This window comes from Meleagris gallopavo, chromosome 1, assembly GCF_000146605.3.
Source record: "Meleagris gallopavo isolate NT-WF06-2002-E0010 breed Aviagen turkey brand Nicholas breeding stock chromosome 1, Turkey_5.1, whole genome shotgun sequence".
Classification (NCBI taxonomy): Eukaryota; Metazoa; Chordata; class Aves; order Galliformes; family Phasianidae; genus Meleagris; species Meleagris gallopavo.
In genome coordinates, this window is record NC_015011.2 from 83045527 (window position 1) to 83065220 (window position 19694).

General features: G+C 35.7%; 1 protein-coding gene across 30 annotated transcripts in view; it reads right to left on the reverse strand.

Annotated features, from left to right (window-relative positions):
* ABI3BP (ABI family member 3 binding protein) overlaps nucleotides 1–19694 on the reverse strand; it is a 130528-nt gene that overhangs the window by 44589 nt on the left and 66245 nt on the right. For 13 of the 30 annotated variants that reach the window (XM_010720269.3, XM_010720294.3, XM_010720238.3 and 10 more), the window contains 13 exons: nucleotides 15826–15900; nucleotides 13535–13600; nucleotides 13045–13107; nucleotides 12373–12438; nucleotides 11885–11950; nucleotides 9899–9973; nucleotides 8960–9034; nucleotides 8360–8431; nucleotides 7105–7170; nucleotides 5788–5868; nucleotides 3195–3242; nucleotides 2634–2708; nucleotides 1320–1394 (listed from right to left, as the gene is read on the reverse strand). In XM_010720269.3, coding sequence (XP_010718571.1) covers nucleotides 1320–1394; nucleotides 2634–2708; nucleotides 3195–3242; nucleotides 5788–5868; nucleotides 7105–7170; nucleotides 8360–8431; nucleotides 8960–9034; nucleotides 9899–9973; nucleotides 11885–11950; nucleotides 12373–12438; nucleotides 13045–13107; nucleotides 13535–13600; nucleotides 15826–15900 — 903 coding nt within the window. The remainder of the gene's footprint in view (nucleotides 1–1319; nucleotides 1395–2633; nucleotides 2709–3194; nucleotides 3243–5787; nucleotides 5869–7104; nucleotides 7171–8359; nucleotides 8432–8959; nucleotides 9035–9898; nucleotides 9974–11884; nucleotides 11951–12372; nucleotides 12439–13044; nucleotides 13108–13534; nucleotides 13601–15825; nucleotides 15901–19694) is intronic. The other 17 variants (XM_019619281.2, XM_010720359.3, XM_010720217.3 and 14 more) reach the window with 16 other exon arrangements.

A 19694-nucleotide genomic window follows, 5' to 3' on the forward strand; every position in this document is an offset into this window, starting at 1 on the left:
AGATCTGAGCTCTGAATATAAATCTGTAAATTTTGTAATAAGCCACAAAGAAATTGTGGGTGGTGTTCCGTCTTAAACTTAGCACACTTTTCTTGCTTATTTTTATTTTTTAATTCAAACAATAGGTGCAGACTTAACAGGGCTAAAAGGAATCTTAGTCCTCATCATTCTGTCCATTTTCCCAGCAGCACCACCTAATGCTGTGAATACCTTGGATACTTGCACTAGTTCTGGCTGGGAGGGAGTTTATTTTCTTCATAGCAGTCCCTGAGGTGCACTGTTTTAAATTTGTGACCAAGCCAGTGTTAATAACAAACCAATGCTTTAGCAGATCCTGAAAAAGAACTTGTACAGTGTCAAAGACTTCTCTGTTTTTCACGGTCCCCAGACAAGTTGGCTGAGGTTAGGCAACAGGCTGGGAGGGGACACAGCTTTGCCAGTTGAACCAAATTGACCAAAGGACTGTTTCATGTCATCTAATGTCACAGTCAGCAATAAAATTGGTGGGTAGTTTTTTCAAAGGAGCCACTGCTTGTGGGCTTGCTAGGTGTTGGTCTTCTGGCAGTAGTTTGTGATTGAGTGTGTTTGCATCTCTTGTTTTTCTCTTTTTTCTCTCATTTTTTACATTTTATCTTGAATCACAGTTTTGTTCATTCTGTTTGTTTGTTTTTTTTTTCTGGCTCTCTCCTCAAACCTGCAGGAGGTCAGAGTGGTGAGCTGGTGGATACATAGCTAATGGGCAAGGTCAACTCACTACAGTACTTCCTGCAATTTCTAGCATGAGTTGTTTAACTTTCTTCCTCCACCCTTGATTAGGCCATGGTCATATATTACTTTATATCAAACTGTGTGAGCAACATTTTGAAAAATATTGTACATTTTTAAGTGCACAGACAAACTAAAGCCTCTGCAAAAGTAACTGAAAAGAATAAAAGAATGTGCTTAGGAAAGAAAATACATGAATACAGTTTGAGAAATACAGAAAAAAACCACTTCCTCTTTGCAATGACACTCTTTTTCATCTATCTCCAAACCAATCCAAATTCAAACCGAGAAGAGCTATTTTCACCGAAGACTGCAAAGAAAATGCCTGATGTTTCAGCAACTTAAAATGTAAGAAAGAACTAGGATAGAAAATTTAAACTTACAAGGTTGCTTACAGGTTCCATTTCTTATGATGTATGATACTGGATTTTATGCTTCAAGGAATGCACCAACATACACACTCAAGGGATAAATATGGATCTGAAATTCCACTGATCACAGTAGAATTTGTAAGATACACATACCAGGATAAAATAAAGAAAGAATGTACTTACCAGGCTTGGTCTGTGGCACCTCTGAGCTTGGTGATATCCTAGGTCTGGAAGGAATACGATGTGATTCTTTTGGAACTGGAATAAAAAGAAATGCAACTTTTAATATCTTCCTGACAGAAGACTGTCAGAAGGCGTAACATTTCCAACAACAAACAAATAAACAAACAAGAAACCAACAACTCACAAAACCAACAAGGAAACCCTGAACACATGCCTTTGGAATCTGGATACAAAAAAAGCTTATACAAATAATGAAGAAGTATGAATGCCTGGTACACAAAGAAATTCTGCTGGTGGGGAACCTCTGTAATAGAATCAAGAGAAGCAAGGCCAGGATGGATGTCTGGCTTGGAGACTGGCAGAAAAGATGAAGTATGTGACACAAACTAAGTATAATGAAACACAATCAAAGTAAAATTGTGGTGCTGCCATTCACTATACAGAACATATTTGTGAGGAAAACCAAACAAGATGAATATGAATTGTTAGTGTAAAATCACAAACACAAAAAAATCACCTTACATAAGGACGAAATTTAATAGAAAAAATCATGACAGTGGAATACAATGAAGATGTACCTGTGATGCTAGACATCTACTGAGTATTTGTTCTAACCATGCAAAGCAGTGTGGCTTAGTACTGTACCACTCAAGTAGCCACAATATGTATTCTAAATGTGATGATCACTTTAGGTAGAACTGTTACATATTGTTGGTTTTGGTTGATCAGTTCTAAATGTTACAGATTCCAGGACTGTATCAAGAAAAACAAAACATGAAACTGTTCTGAAAATTTAAGAGAATAACCCCACTTACAGTTAGTATTATTTCTATAGTAATGTACTGCCTCATACAAAAACTGTTATATTAAATGAAGTCACTGAGAAAATAAGCAGTGAAAGAGGAAACTCTTCTTTGGTGTGAGCTTAGTTCTCCAACTAGCTGTAGTGAGATATCCAAATATCTATCATTAACTTATTAAGAAAACAGCTTTTTAAGGATATAAAATTCTCTCCTTTGTGTAGTATTTCAAGTGCTGTTTATATACAAAACTGGAATTGGAGAACACTTGTTTGCTTTCTGGATGCTGTTAAAAAACACTACTGCATATTGTGCTATCACACACTTTAGCTCTATGGCATGAATTTAAAAATAAAATTGTTACTATTTCTGAAAATTGCAAACATACCACTGAATAGACAGCACAACAGAATCTGATTATGATTTAATTTGTTCAAATAAATAAGTAGTTGCACAGAAATACATTTCAATCTAATATATGCTGTGTTAGAAATAATCACACAAAGCAGTTTACCATCTTCAGCCTGTGGAATATGAGGTTTGGGTGAAGGTTTAGGTTTAGAAGGAATACGAGGAATCTCCTTTGGAGCTGGAAGAGAAAAGGTGGGTAACAAGTTGGTTAATACACTGAGCGATCAGCATCTGATATCGAGTTGAACACACAAACACAGAATGCTCACACCTGCAACAGAGAATTCTCTTTATAGGAAACAGCAAAGAAAATCTGATAATAATACGCATGTGTTTATAACAGCCTAAGCAAGAGAAAAGAATTTTGGTCATTACAGAAGCCCAGATTTTTATTTTTTAAATGAAAAGCTGAGACTGACACAGACGAGCATAATTAAGACAAAGGTCATTCAAAGCTGCAAGACTGTTTTTCTCAAAAAGTAGGCATTCCAATTGTGAAGCGAGCAATATGACCAACAGACATGGATACCAAACAAGAAATACCTAGAAGAAAAATGAAGTTTAATGAATCAATCTTAAAGCATAAGATGATTAACTTCGGTGCCACTTTCTGTGACAAAAAAAGACCCCAAAAACTACAGGCTAGCCAAAGAAGTACCATTACCTATCGTTGACCTTGGTGGTTCAACTCTAAGTGTAATAGATTCCACCACTGCAACAGAAATATTGTGACAAGTTAAGTATGGAAAGTATTGCAAAAAATGTAAAATTACTGCACCGATAAGTGTAAAAGCAGCTGCTGATACAACACCACAGTAATGCCTACCTTCAAATCAACTTTTTTTCAACTATGGACAATTAAGCTTTTTAATAATACAGGATCAATTAAAGAAATAGTGCACAAACTCGTTGACAATAGAAAGAATGTAATAGAAACCAGGAAACCCTAGAAAAGCACTGGAACATGGTTTTGGGTACTGGGAAAAAAATGGTTTGTAAAAATCAGTATTTTAGCTGAAAGTAAGTGGTATCCCATAAAAGATACACATTCATCAATGAATAAATGAAATTTAGAAAACAACCTTTAGTCATTTAAATGAATAAGCAGAGAAAATTGGAGCAGTGGGTTTAATATGAGATATTACTGGATATGGGTAAAACAAGCAGAGGGTTTATCCCTTGACAAAAGGGATAAACAAAGAGTTGGATGCTCTTCTACAGTAGTTTTTAAAAATCCATTAATAGATACACAATTCACATTTGATGTAAATTTTTCTAGGTAAAAAGAAAAGGTAGAGTTGGAAGATGATGTTTCTCAGAAGGAGGATGAAAAGGGAGTAAGACTGGAGAAAATTTAATGCTCTTCATTTTCTCTAACCTTTCTGAAAGCATCTAAATAAAACTCCCAGGCAGTGCAATAGGACTATGGCATGTTACCCTCAATATTATTAAACTGTTTATCAGGTTACTGGGTTGTAAGCAGTGAGCAGCCCAGTAACCTGAAACTTAGGACAGAAAATAATATGACAGACATGCACCAAGTTTTTAGAAAAAAATTCATACTCAGAGAAGGCATAGTTCTCTGGTGTGACTATATTTCAGAAGTCACCTAACCAAAAACCATGTAATCTCCATGCATTACATATTTTATGCCTCAAATAATCATTTCTGAATATCATCGTTTGTCTCGTCAGAACAAGCCAAAGTAACAAATACCTTCTCACAGAAGGATAGTGACAGGCTTAATTATGATCATAGAACAATAGAATCATATAGGTTGTAAAAAAAAACCTCCAAAATCATGTCCAGCCGTCAATCTGGCCTACCAAATTGCATCACTGATCTATGTCCCTTAGTGCCATGTCCACTTGTCTCTTAAATACCTCCAGGTACGGGGAATTCACCGCAACCCTGAGCTGCCCCTACCAAAGCTTGGCCACCCTTTCCATGAAGACATTCTTTCTGATATCCAATCTAAACCTCTCCTGATGCAATTTCCTCTCACTCATCACCCGAGAAAATGGACTGGCACTTTCCTTGTTGCAATTTCCTTTCAGATAACTGTAGAGAGTAGAGATCTACCCTTAGTCTTCTCCAAAATAAACACTAGTGAATTAAGAGTAGTGTTTCTTAGGATTCTATCTGGATTGATCAATTTGATCACTAACAAAGAAGTGACAGACAAGAAGCATATGTACAAATACAGAACCATGCTGCCTTCTCTGTAGTGATATAGTAGCTCAGAGCAATCAATACTGATGTAGATACATTAATATACCGGGTTTATGTTGGTGGCCAAAGGTGTAAAACAATTTTATTCAACATTTTCCAAAGGAGTTTTTCCTCTGTCATTTCAAGAAAAGATGTCTATGTTCAGATATACATAGACATCTATGGCAGAGATGAAATTAATGATTCTAGTATTACAATACTGAATTTCTACACTAAAAATGTTGTAGCAGGTATAACCACAACGAAAAAATAAGTATGCATATTAATTTGAGAAACCTTCAAGACATAAATATAATTTATTTAACAAGTTTCACAAGGAATTATTAGGTCTGAAGAGAGTAATTCTTTTTATGAGCAAAAATAACAGGGATTAATGGAATCTGGAAAAAAAATAAATACTACCGACTAAGATCTTCCATGATTATGTAACATATTCTCACAACACACTTTTTGAACTCCAGTATAAACCATGCAAAACTATTCACTTATTCTTCAGCCTCTGGGCAGGCCAGGTACCTTCTGGTTTCATTTGCCACCATAAAATATGCCTTCATATTTAAATTCTAGAACAGCATTTCATTCCTATTTCCACAGTTTCAGATAAGTCCATGTATAAGTTAATGAACCAAAAGAAATCCTACAGTTCTAAGTAAAATGCTACATCCATCAGCAATGAAAGAGAATGTGCATCTTCTAGATTTGGTGTCAAACCAAGTCAGAAAACTTTTCATTTTGAAATGAAAAACAGCAAAACAATTTGTTTCCACAAGGCCATGCAGATTGGTGATTTGAAATACAAGACTAAAGTTTAAAGTCTCTTGACTTTGCTTCAATTTTTTTGTTGTTGAATAATAAAACAAACAAGCAAACAAACAAACAACTCCTCAAAGAGCACAGCTTCCCTCACTGCCTATTTTTTTCTGAGTCTAAGGTGCTGAACTTCACACAAAATGAATTTAAACTGAAGTATATAAAACTATTTAAATGATAAGGTACAGTAAACGTTTGGTATGGAAACTAGTTACCAGGTTTAATTTGTGGCTTTCTGGGTCTGTCAGGTGGTCTAGGTTTAGATGCAGAAGGTGTGAGTTTTGCTTCTTTGGGAGCTGAAAAAAATATTCTGGATTATAAGATTATTCTTTCTACTGTGTCACATATGAATCACATTTTCCAAGCCAGAAATGAAGCAATAAATGGCAACTGGAGCAAAAGCAAATAACAAAATCTAATTTGCTAAAAAGGTTTCACAAAATCCTCCCCTAAAATCTGCTTGTTCATCATTGCAAAAGTCAGTAAGTATGCTGAAGAGATGCAATTACAGCTTATAATCACATCAAAATATTTCCCTCATTAAAACATCAAGTTTTTTTTTGTAAGATAGGTAGGAGGAAAAATAATTCATCCACTTGGTCAATTTTAAATAATCAAAACATAAACATAAACAAAATCTGCAAAAATAGTCTCAATTTTCAACACTAATGAAATCACTGGAAGGGAGCAGGAGAAGAAAGAATTCAGTGATACAAAAGAAAGTTGCTGCGCAACTGTATTCATTGCATTCTGTTAACAAAATAGAAACAATTTCATCTAAATGGAAAAAAAATAAAATAAGAAGCAAACAGAAATCTGGAAGTGTTCTTTTCCCTGAAGTTCTGTGAGCTGAAAGAATAGTTAGCTCATGACCGTTAATCTGACATCAAATAAAGCTTAAGGTGGGTATCAGGTACTATAGTAAGTAATTAAATTCAGTTTTATGAAGGAGTGCAATGAGCCTCCTTTCAAAGAAGTTTCCAAATGCTTCAGGGTAGTAGACAAACTAGAAAAGCATATGGTACAGGAAGAACAGACTAGAGTAAGAAATGTGAAGTGACTGAGAAGTGTTTCTGATGCCAAACCAACATTCACAAAGGATTCATAAAAGAGCAGTAGAATAAACAGATCTACATAGTGCCACAGAAATCATTCATTGAGATTTCTAGGATTAACAGTCATAACGCTGACCTTTTACTTAGTCTTTCAGTAATGATTCTAAGGAATTTCTAATGATTTTCTGAGGGTAAAATGTGTTGCTGCTCTAGTAGCAACACTCCCAACAAAATGGAAGATATTCTGCTCTCCAAAAACGTTACTGTACTATAGAACTAGTAAGGTCACAAAAAACCTCAAGTTACTTTTTGTCTTAAGTTCTGAAAAACATACTTCAGGATGATTATTTCCTAACATTTTCTTCTCTAAAGGAAATGGATTATAAACAAATGAATCTATGAGATGAAGTAATTGAGTTCAAGCTGTGACTTGGGCTGCAGAGAAGATTGACCAACAGCTGCGTAAGTATGTATTACCTAAGGTTGCTTTTTGTTGTTCAACAGTCTGAGAAGTTTTAGGCTCTGGAAGTGGGGGTTTTGGAGCTAGAAAACAAAAAAAAAGTCAAGTGAAATTGAACAGATCAAAAATGTTATAATTCCAATAGCTGACTTTTTTTAAAAAATTATTTTAATAGACCTGATAAGCATGCATGAGTCCTGATCTTATGTATATCCTACGCTCCTTTTAGTTTGGTTTCCTATGAAACTACACCCTGTATGCTTATGGTTTTGTGTAATAATCTGCTTTTGAGGCTCCTTTCCCATACTTGTGCTGGGGTGGTCAGGGTATTTTTAACCCATTGCTTGCTTGAATAAAAAACATTACTTTAAAAGCTATGGGAGAAAAGTAAGGAAGAACAGATGAAGGCTGTGACTGAAGAAAAGATCTTGTTCCATAAAATATACCAGAAAATCTATACGGAAGAAGCAACTTCTAAATGCCAAAATCTTGCTGAAAATCTTAAGTCAGAACTAGAAGTTAAGGCATGCAAAGGCAACTCCTGCCTTTTAGTGTTTTGCCTGTTTTTGTACAAGAACAGAGACACTGTAAAGCTCTAGTACTGCACACCATAGTATTTATTGGCCCAGTACCTGAAATACTCAAGAAGGAAAGCTCATATCCCTTAACCCCAAATCAGAAGAAAATGACTACAGGGATATATATTTTTTTCAAATAGCAGAAACGGAAAAAGGATACCACACTATAATAATGCCCCTATGGCCAAAGAATGATCTTCTCACACATATATAAACATTTCCCCTTCTATTTTGAGGTAGCTCTCCTACTTCCCTTGAAGTTACAGTTCCTTTCAGTGAGTTCCTTGAGGAAGATCTTAACAATCACATGAGAAGTACTTTACTCCAAGTCAACAAACTGTTGTAATTAGCAAAGATGTAATCTTTGCTATATGTCTGCATGGAAGTGGGAGATGGCAATTGGCAAAAGAGATAACAGAATAGTAGAAGTTTTTTCCCCACCATTCATTTAAATTACATTACAAAACCAGAGGCCATATTTATATTTCTGTCACTGGACCCATCAGTAACAAACTGATGAGCTTAACCCTCATTTCTTTTGTTACGCAACATCAAATGATTAATTTCAGAATGATTAATTACACAAGATGTTCGTGTACTGCATAGCTTCTGTCCATTTTAGGAAGTCTGGCTGAAATATTTTTAGCTAACATGCTTCTGTATATCAACTTATAATAATGGTGTGCACAGTTACCAGTTACCACATGCTGTACTTCTGGGATAGCAGACGGTTTCAGTTTAGGAGTAAGTGGTATTTCTTTAGGAGCTGAAAGAAAGAGCTCAGTTTGCAACCACAGTTTAACAAGAGTTTCTCACAACAAACAGCACATGCCACAAATTTACACTGAAAAAAAGATAACTCAGCATTGAATATCAAAGCCATCTGATGAAATTAGAGTTTGAAGTGCAGAATGGAGATGATATTTAAATACTAGAAATGTATGTCTTCAAATCAACTGAAATTTCTCTATGAAAGCTCTGCAGATCAGAGAGAAAGACAGAACATGCGTATGCGTGATGGAAAAAGATAAAACTTACTGAGAAAAGGATGATGGACTTTTTCATGCAAGTTACTGAGAGGCAACTTTTACTGCTCCATGGACAGTAAAACTGCTCTGAACTATGTCCCCATACAGAAATATATCAGAAGGAATCAGTCTAATGGCAATGGCAGAACAAGACTATAACCAGGAAAAACAATAATTTTATGCATGTGAAATGATACGCTGGAAGAAATGCGTTCATATGCGATGAATGGGCTCAAAAATTTTTCACTGGGTGAAAACAACATTACCTAATGTTACCCTTGGCCATTGAAAAGGACGAGAAGTTTTAGGTGTGAAAGATTCCAGAATGGATTCACTTGTTGCTGTTGGAAGAAATGGTGACAGTCATAAGACAGTAAAGAGCTAATGGAAGAAACTGTTGCTTCTTAAGCAAAACCAAATTTGTTTTTATAAGAGTAACATAAACATTTCACTAATGCTTGGACATTTTTTATCAGTTTATCGGTTCAGTACATATTAGAGAGAAATTCAGTCTTTTGAACTTCACAAAGCTTCAGTGACTATAAATCATTGTATTAGTGACATGCAGAAATTCTGGATGTTCTTTTCTTTCTGCCTTTACTGCAGCTGGTATGGGTCTTAATCACTGTCAAGTAAGATTTTGAAGTTGAGCATTTGCACATTTTGAGTTTTGGTCCAATACATAAGGAAGATGTATGATGTAAATTGTAGCAATTTACTGAAGAGGACATGTTGAACAATCAATCAGTCAAGACATTTGAACTATACAGAATTGGACTTGAGAGCTGACAACTGATCCAACTATGATTTCAGTCCAAAAGCACTAAGTGTCCATGACTGTTACCCAATTTCATGTCATTAAAAAGACACTCTCCTTAATATTCTCAGCAAGACGTCAGCAGTAGAAGACAGCCTATAGCATACATCACAGTATTTATATCAGCTGTACTGGACAATAAAAACTGTTTTCTCATAAATTTGGCATATTTTTCAAAATACTGAAGGCACATCAGGAGACTATGAATTGCCATAAGTATCCTAAGTGTGAGAAAGCAACAATGTCAACAACTAAACAGCAATCTAAACTAAAATTTTCAACTGTCAGAGGTCTAATCCAAATGACGACTAGTAGTACCGTCATTTCAGTGAGTTTTAGATCGTGGTCTGAGCTCTGATTAATAAGAATTAGACAGTGTTTCTTGTACCTGGTTCAGTATCAGCTATTTCAGTCATACTAGGTGTCAGAGCGCTTGAAAGAACAGGCTGAATATCACTGAAAGCTATTAAAACAAACAAACAAGGTAATATTACGTATAGTTATTGTTTCTATATGTAGATTTTTCTCTTTTACCTAGTTTGCAATGCAGATGTCCACCCACAGCAAGCATTCCTTACCTTGAAAATGGAGCAGTCTTGATTTAAAGTGGGAACTGAAGTTAGTAGATAAAGTGACAACTGAGGTGGCAGCAAACCAAAGCTATTATTATCTTATGCAGCATGGTCAACATGACTGAATGCAACTCAGAAAATATAGTTATTTTTTTTCTAACAAATGAGCTGTAAGCACAAAGCACGCACACACACACACACACACACACACAACAAAAAGATAAACATAAAATAATAAAAATTAAATAGGACTTAATTTGAGTGCCTTGTTTTCTATCAAGATTCTCTCAGTGAGCTTTAATTCTCTATAATCTGTGTACATACTCTGTGTACATACACAAGCACTGGGACAAACATACAAAATAAATTTGAAAAAATAACTAAACTATAAGAAAGAGACAATATAATGACATAAAAAATAGTGGAGAAGATATGAATATGCATCTATCAGAGAATATAATAAAGATGCTCTAAGGTACCTAATAAACTTGAAAGAAAAATGTAATATTATTATTAAGCTTTAGGCATTTTTAATTATTTGCTTATTAGTCAAGATTATTTTATCTATCTAAAAGCTCTTCATAGCATTTAACACAGTGAAAAGAAAGACCAGAAACAAGATGAGGTGAGTTTCTCAGTTGCAAGCATGAGCCTCTTGGTAGTAGGCATGAAAAAAAAGATTTCTACACTACCAAAAAAACCCCTACCATTTCAGGATTAACTTCTAACCTTTAAGAGTGAGAAAAAAAAAAGAAAGAAAAAAAAAAAGAGCCAGAATATCTAGAAACCTACTATTAGTGTGCAATGTACTGGTGCAGAAATTTTAATGTTCCATACTCTATCAACCTGTATACGTCTTCAAATCGGAATCTGCTTATAAAATACTTAATAACCCCATGGGACAGGATACTGCCAGGTCACATGCCCAGATCTCTAACCTTGACAATACGATAGAATCTGCCAGCACAACTATTCCCACACTGTCACCAAATGTCACAGCCAACGCCTTCAACAAACACCAATTTTCACTTACGGCAGTTTCACCTCCACATGGATGTGCCACTCAAAGTAGGCTCAAGAAAAATAAGTTCCCTAAAAGCACAACAACATCTGGGGAAAAAAATTTCATTTTGCACCATTACCAGACTGGCAAGAACCATGAACAGACAAGGCCAGCGTCACCATCAGGTCTCTCAAAAGCCTGAAGGCACACATGCTGTGCTTCACCAAAAGGTGAGAAGAGGCAGCATGTTTCAAGTCCTAGTGAGAACCTCAACAGCGGCAGGAAAGCAGAGCATTCCTTTCCAGGAGGTGACAGCATCTCTGCATGCACAGCCGACAGCTGACCACCTGGAAAGTCAATGGTGAAGAACCTGACAGCTGCACCCTTGGAAAAGGAAACACCAAAGGACAGCAGAACTGCACTTCTGGATGCACGCAGAAGGAATTGGTTTCTGAGCAGCAATGTCGCATTTGGGTGCAGCTCAACAGGGAAGGTTTGTTCCCAGGATGAAAGGGAACAGTGAAATGGGACCGAAGGCAAGGAACAATAATACACCCTCTGAAGAAGCTGTCATTCGGTCCCCACAGATAGAGCTGGCAAGCAATGGATAAAGCATGAGTTCAAACAGTGCAACTGCTTAACGAGAGTGTGGCGGGTGTTTCTGCAAGCCAAGCCTCACCAACAGATCTTCAGACTCTCCAAGAAAGATGAGAATGATGCTGGGTGTGTTGGGCATGAAGTGTAAATGGGAGCGAGAGAAGCAAGAGAAAAGAGAAAAAGAAGGATGTTTGCTAGTTACCAATCACAGTTTGTTGGGTCGTCAGGGAGGAAGGAGTGGTGGATTTCAGCCTTGGTCTCCGGGTAGCTAAGATCAAACACAGAAATCACCTTCTCAGAAACCAGCTCCTCACACTGGCTGTAGTCACATGAGTGATATCAAGATGCAGCTATACACAGGCAGACCTAGCCCGGCTCAAAGCAGGCTTCCATTACGCACATTACAGCATTACTTCCCCCCACATGACACGACCCTATCGTCCAAAGGGTACACGTATGCCCAAGAGAACAGAGTAAAGCTAAGAATGCATGAGGCCTGTAGGGTAGGCAACCTCCCAGAAGGGATCAGAAAGATCATAAATGGAGCAATGTCTAGGCAAGAGTCATAAGAGACCCACAGCATCACAGGTCCCCTTTTCGGGACATTAAGCATCTGAACGGGCTCATGTCTGTAGAAAAAAAAGCACTGCACAAATACTCAGAGCAGGAAGGGAACTGCAGGTTATTTACCCTTCATAGTCCTTGTGGCTTTCGGTGAAGCAGTTGAGGTGAAGTCCGGGCCCCTTCTCTGGGTTGCTACAATCAGACGGGGAAATGATCTTGAGATACCTACACAGTCTTCCCCAAACAGGCACATAGAAGGCCTCACCATTCCCCGTTACACCTGAGAATCCCAGTTCTCCCTTTGCGTTAATCTCTAAGCCAATGAGTAACACGCCTCCTCATCCAACTAGAACTCAAGCGCTCAAGCTACTGAAACAAACAAGGAAAAAGAATAACTGGTGTCCCGAAAGGAAGTTCTGGGACACCTATCCCATGTCGTTAGCAACACCTGTGAAGTAGTAAAGGTATGCTTCTGCCATATTGGAAAACTGCACTCTAGAAAGAAGTTTCAGAACAACAACAACCAAAAAACAAACAAACAAACAAACAAAAAAACGCATGGAGAGACACATAGAGAAGGAAGGCATGGCGTGACGGATTCTTTTTGCCAAATGTCCCTGCAGAAAAATGGTTTCCAGGTGATGGGAAAAGTATGGGTTTAAACAACAGAATCATGTAGCTAGCGTTTCTGCAAGACAGGGTACAATAATAAATCTTGGCGTTGCTCAAAGCAGATGAAAATGATGTGAAGTGATGGAAGGGGAAAAGAAAAATCAAAAAAGCAAAAATCGTATTTACCCTCCACTCTTCCTTGGATTGCAACATATGGAGAAGTAGGCTTCAGCTTTGGCCTCTCAGTAGCTAAGATCAAACCAGAGAACTGCCTTCAGATTCTAGGGATGAGCAATTTTCTTCAAAGCAGTGCCAGTATGGAGTTTTCAGTATATGAAGGGCATATTACATTCTGCTATTTTACATTAACAGGCGCACTCATTACAGTATTATTTCACTTTTAAATCAGGGTAGCCCTACTGTGTTAATACAGATTGGAAACAGTTAACATTCTAGTGAACTAGGCATATCTAGCAGAAGGTTACTTAGAAGAACTGAGAAGCTTAACAATATATTTGTCTCCTTTTTATTATAAATAAAGGACTGGCCAAATCACTGACACAATTGGCACTGCCATAAACATTAAGGATGAGAAGTTTTGCAAAAAATTAAAATTATGCTCTTCATATTTATCTTTTGTGAAAAGGATAGATATTTTAATGGAATCTGTATTTACCCATCACAGTTCTTGTAGTTTCCAGAGAAGGAAAAGAGGTTGAATCCAGGTCTGATCTTGGGAAAGCTAAGGTCAGAGATGGAAATTGTCTTGAAATGCTAAATTATTCCTTTACACATAGGAATGCATCATTTTAATCACAGTCAAATAAACCGGCATTTTATTTGTGTGTTTTTTTCCCCTAATATTGTTTTCTACTGTCAAATAAATAATCAAACTATAAACTAAGATTTCATCAATTAATACATAGCCAGAATTTCAAATTTCTGCCTGCATCAAATACAGTGTCATGTTTTGGAAATTACCAGTATTTAATATTTACAATAAATTATACTTCTTTATTCCCAATCACTCTTACAAATCTCAACATTGTGTCTAATAAACTGTATGTCTGAGAATAAAAAAGAAAAAAATTAAGGTTACTTAGGTCTTAATGAGATTACTTCAAATACAAACAACTGTATATGCTGTTATAATCTCAAATCATTACTATCATAGTTAATCACATTTTAAACTCTCCTTGAAATTGGAGACTTCACAGAGAAATGTTCATGTTTTATTAAAATGATGAATGTCAGACTAGGCCAGACATGATTTTATCCACTTTCGTAGACATTTTAAGCGCTGGAAACCTACCTACCATCTGGTTTAGAAAAAAACACGGTGCAATTTTCTTTATAGACAAACGTACAAAATAAAAGAGTGGAACTTGGATGTGTTACTCAGTCAATATATAAACAATGACTGCTTAAACTTTCTGCTTAGGAAGTATAGCATAAGTTATTGCTCAGTATGAAAGTCATGGTAAGTGATGAATATTAATATCTTCAAAGAATAAGTGCATAAAACTTAAGTGATCTTCAATTCTTGATTGTAAAAATTCTTGATCAGTTTAAATCTACAACCTTTGCTATTAGCTTGTAATTATAGGCAACTGAACAGCTGCTAAAAGTTTCCTAAAAAATGCACATTTAGTCCACATACAAGAGAGTTCTGGCAACAGTGTGAAATGGACTTTGGAAGGGATTGTCATTACTGAAAGGAAATGAAAATTTTTTCATATAGACACACTAAAACAAGCAGAAACTCAAGCACTGATACAATTGCATTTGTTCCAATTTGTTCTGCAAGATATTCATAAGCTTTAATTTATTTTCTGAAAAAGGTAGAAAAGGAATTCTAAGGAATAAGTCCTGGCAAGGAAGAACAGGAAAAATACCTGTACTTCAGATCAATTATTGTAGATTAATAAGAGTAAGTTACTTAACCAGTTTAATTTTATTGGAATGTGGTATAACAGACTTTAAGAGAGTTTGACAACACCATATCCACCACAGAAGCAACAGCTTGATATCAAGCTGTTACACATACTTTTTTAAATTACAGTGCTATGAAGTTGTTCAAAAAGTTGTACTCAAGCAATGCAACAATTTGATAAGTATGTTTTAATTTCTGTTAGCTTTAGGCCTATGCTATCTCACTTACTAGCAGTAAAGCAAAATGTCTAGCTTAGATCAGTGCTTTGAAGATATTTGAATGAAAGAATTTAAGGATCTGTTCTCCACTCTATGGAACTCTGCACATTTATTCATCTCCATGTGAAATGGATAATCGCACGAACTTATTTAGGGTACCTTTTCTTATATTTTCAGGTCAGTATCATCATCAGTAAAGACTCATTTGCTTCATTTCATGCTGTATTGTACTATCAATGTATTGCAGATTTAGTAACACTTTTATCAAACAAAGAATACTGGATTAAGGGAACAGGTTACATTGGCCAAAACTTACTAAACATGTAAACAGTTTACATTAATCTAGCTGACACAAACAACATGCATGATGCTGTGTTGCTCAAATCACTGTCAGCTTGCTATTGATCCTATTATTTCTACAGGACTTAATCAACCCTTTCAACCATTATAACAGTTTTGATAATTGATTTTGACATAATTTATATTAACTTACACTATAACACACTTGCAGTATTGCATATGAAAAAGAGAATGCTACTGTATGTAACAAGACATGCCAAAGCCTATTATCATCAAGCACAACAATGCAGACTTGTAAATATAGTTCAAATGTAGACCAAAGCAATATACTTATTATTTTGCAGCATCATACGAAATTTCCTAAGTTAGGCTGCTATCTAACAGAGAACAAATTAAATATATGGTTCTGCAGTTATTCTAATTCATGTTAACTTATAATATACCAGAAGTACGATAAAGTACCTCTCATAATTTCTATTTAAAAATCTATTTAAAAATCATACGTTCAAGTATTACCAGGTACAGATGACAGCATTTCTTGGATGGTAGATGTTTCATATATTGGAGAAACAGTCTGCTTGCCATCAAATGCTGAAAGAAAATCTAGAATTAAAATGACTTCAGAGGACTTCAGAGCAGCTGTTGAGCAGTTCTAGACAACACTGATGTGATCAAGCAAGGTACCAGCAGCCTTAAAGATAGCTGTGAAATAAAGTGCTACACAAATAATGAAGCTAGCATGAAATAAAGTAGCATCAGTTCAGCATCTCATGCTTGGTGGAATACTTCTGAATGGACTTGAGAAAGTATTCTCTGCAATAAAATTGACTGCACTGAAATGGATGAGTTGGGGGAAAAAATAGCATCACATCAAGTAGCCTTCAAAGCAATGTGTTTGAATCTAGTATTGTTCACGTGATGAAAAGGGATAGAGAAGTTAACAGAATTACATAGTATTTACATATCACATGCTCTCTGGTTTCCATGGAGAGAAGAGATGTGAATCTCAGGACTGGTCCCCTGGGTAGCTAAGATCAAATATGAAAACAATCTTGAAAACTTAAGTGAGGTTAGTCTTCAAATGAAGAAGTCCTTGGCCTCATGTCAGCAAAGCCAAAAGTCCGCATTTCCTTAAGGCTTCTTGTATACACATTATTAAGCAGTATTTGTGCTAGCCTACTCTGTTCTTTGTATTTATTTATTTATTTTTATACAGAGTGTCTAATTTTGATGCACTTACTACAAAGCCAGCTGTTTGCATATGATTTTAAAATTTCACATTAGGAATTAGGCATAAAATGATGAATCACGGCTAAATTCCACCTAAAAACATCATTTCAAGCACACAAGTTGGAAATCCTACACAACTGGCCCAGTGAAAAACCTGTAAACATCCTCTAGGCAAAGAGGTGGAGTAAATACAAGAACTATTTTTGTTTGTACACCAAAGCAGACACAATATGCACATTAAATCCTGTTAGCCTGCATTTTTAAATGCATTCCAGCTTCACTGCCCAATACAAGCATGTAATATCAACCTAAAATAGCATCACAGAATCAAAAACACCCAGCATAACTGGGGACAGTAGAGACATCCAGTATGTCAGATTTTGTAAAAAAAAAAAATCTGACAAATCAAATAGTGATTAAAGAAGAAAAGGGACTATATCACCATTACCAACTGTTGTTTGCAACAAATGTGATATTATGGAATTTGGATGAACAAATATTTCCAATTCAGCACTATTAACAACTACAGAGGAAAAACACAAATAAATCTGAGATATGTCTGCATGTTGATGCCTTTTTCATTCAAGCAAACTAAGCAACCAGAATTCACTCTATCTTCACTTATTTGCTGCATCCTCCAGACTTTTATTCACTTTTGCTGGTATCTTCTGTACCACTCTAATGGGTATACACCATGATTTTTTGAAGCACAGAAATGTACTTGTCTACTTGTACCTCGTAGTTTGTTGTTCTACTGTGAAAATTTTTCTAGCGTTTCTCTTTTTGGCACAGTCACATTTTTGATTAACAGAAATGAAAAGATCCTTTCCTGAATAATTGTGGTTTGCCATCATGCAATTATACAATTGATTAGTACTGCATATGGCAAATCATTGTCATTGAGGAAACATATCCTCCCCTCCCATGTCTCCCAACTTGGTGTCATTTACCAGCCAAACAATCATTGATTCCATTTTGTCAGCTGTATCATTAAGAAAATTATTGACTAATATTGGGCTTAGGTCTTTCTCCCATGAAATACACTTAAACATATCTTTCTTATTTGACAACCATTTAAAACCACTATCATTCCACATGATTGTTTTCTCTATGTTCATCTACACTATGCAGCCTGGTTTGTGAAAATTTTTCTGTGAAACAACATAATGAAATCTAGTGCTGTTCTATAAAATTAATTTCGTTTCTTGTCTACATCATTAGGTCCACTACAACTTTCCCTAGTAGAAAGCTGTATTGATTTGTCTTTAATATTCTCTTTATAAAGTAATGGAATAGTAAAACATGAATACAGTTTTTTATAAAATGTCTACCTAAGTTTTCAAGACATATAATCAAATAAGGCTGATGGCACTTTGAGGTTACTATTTTTTTCAGATGTTTGAAATCTTGAGAAAGTAGACTACATTTCATCATAAGCTGAAAAGAGGATATAGGCGTGGAGTGAGGTAAGCTCACAAAACTAGACAGTTTTACATTGCCTGACTAGCAGTGAGCAGTTCATGATGATGTAGAAAGCAGGCTAGACAGCAGATAGTCTTCAGAATAGTTAAGGTATGACACATTTTTTTAATAAAAGGACTTGGGTCATACAACTATATAGTTGCCATGTGATTAAAAATTTTATCCTACAATTTCTCTTCTCATTTCTAAAATCTATATAATCAGAGCAGTATCTTAAAAAATTTAAAGAAATTGTTGGCAAATATATGACTGTATACATTTGTAACAGTGGTATGGGAAGTTAACAGAAGTTGATATAAAAGATTTAATAAAAAGCTTGCTGCAGAAATTTGGCCAGTAAGCTTAAGTAAGTCTCTGACTGATGCCAAAGTAACGTAAATAATTATTGAATCTATCTTATTTAGCCAGCATTGTCCCTGCATTTGTCATGAAGGGCAAAAGAAAAAATTCTGTAGTTGGTTTCTGGATAGCTAACATCAAATGAGAAAGGACACTGAAGCAAGTTTTTCTAGAAGACAAGATATCAAAGGTAGGATTACCCTTCTTGCTGATGGTTAAATTCATAACCAAGCCAGGTATTGTATTTTCACCCAGCTGCCATAAAGATAATTTAATATAAATACTAAAAAAGATCATTCTTTGGTGGAAAATGGCTTAAGAACATATTTAAATTGTTGTGACTACAATTTAATGAAAAAATAGATGAAAAAAATGAGATTATAATCTCGTTTTCTGTAGGAAATATTACGCAGCCAGCATGAAAGAAGCATGGACAGACTAATTCTATGCATAGCGGTATATGAAAAACTGAAAAGTAGGTGCTCCTGTTGCTAGGAAAACTCATGACCTCTTCAAGTTAAATAACAAGTAACAAGAAACCTAAACTGTCTGATTCTTTACACTGACGGACAATGCTGTGGTAGTTCTGACAAAACACACCACAGAGAGCAATAAAGCCACACCTGATTAGATGTTGAAATTTTTCCATCTAATGAAGATAGCTTTATGTGACTGAAATGACCTTGGATAGAATACAGTTCTCAACTTGAAAAGGAAATAAAAACATTGCATTAATGCAGAGGCAGGATAACTGACAGTGCCACCCATGGAGTATTAACACAGCTGCATCATGTTTGTGTTCAGTATGAGTTCTGTAACACATAAAAACGAAGGCTTTTCTAAATTTACTGATGACAAGAAACTAAAAGAACACTGATATATAAAAAGGAGAAAATAATGTAAAAAAAAGATCTAGGCAGTATCACAAGGCAGAGAAACAAATACTGTCAGCAGAGACAAACATATACATTTTACGATTTCAAATACCTTTAACTTACACTCAATTTCAAATTTCTAGGATTCACACACTGCTTACAAAATGCTTCATTACACTGTGGGTCAAGAATACTGCCAGGTCACATGCCCATCTGACAATACTATAGAATCTACCACCACAAGCTATTCCCACACTGTCACCAAGTGTCACAGCCAACGCCTTCAACAAACACCAATTTTCACTTACGGCAGTTTCACCTCCACATGGATGTGCCACTCAAAGTAGGCTCAAGAAAAATAAGTTCCCTAAAAGCACAACAACATCTGGGGAAAAAAATTTCATTTTGCACCATTACCAGACTGGCAAGAACCATGAACAGACAAGGCCAGCGTCACCA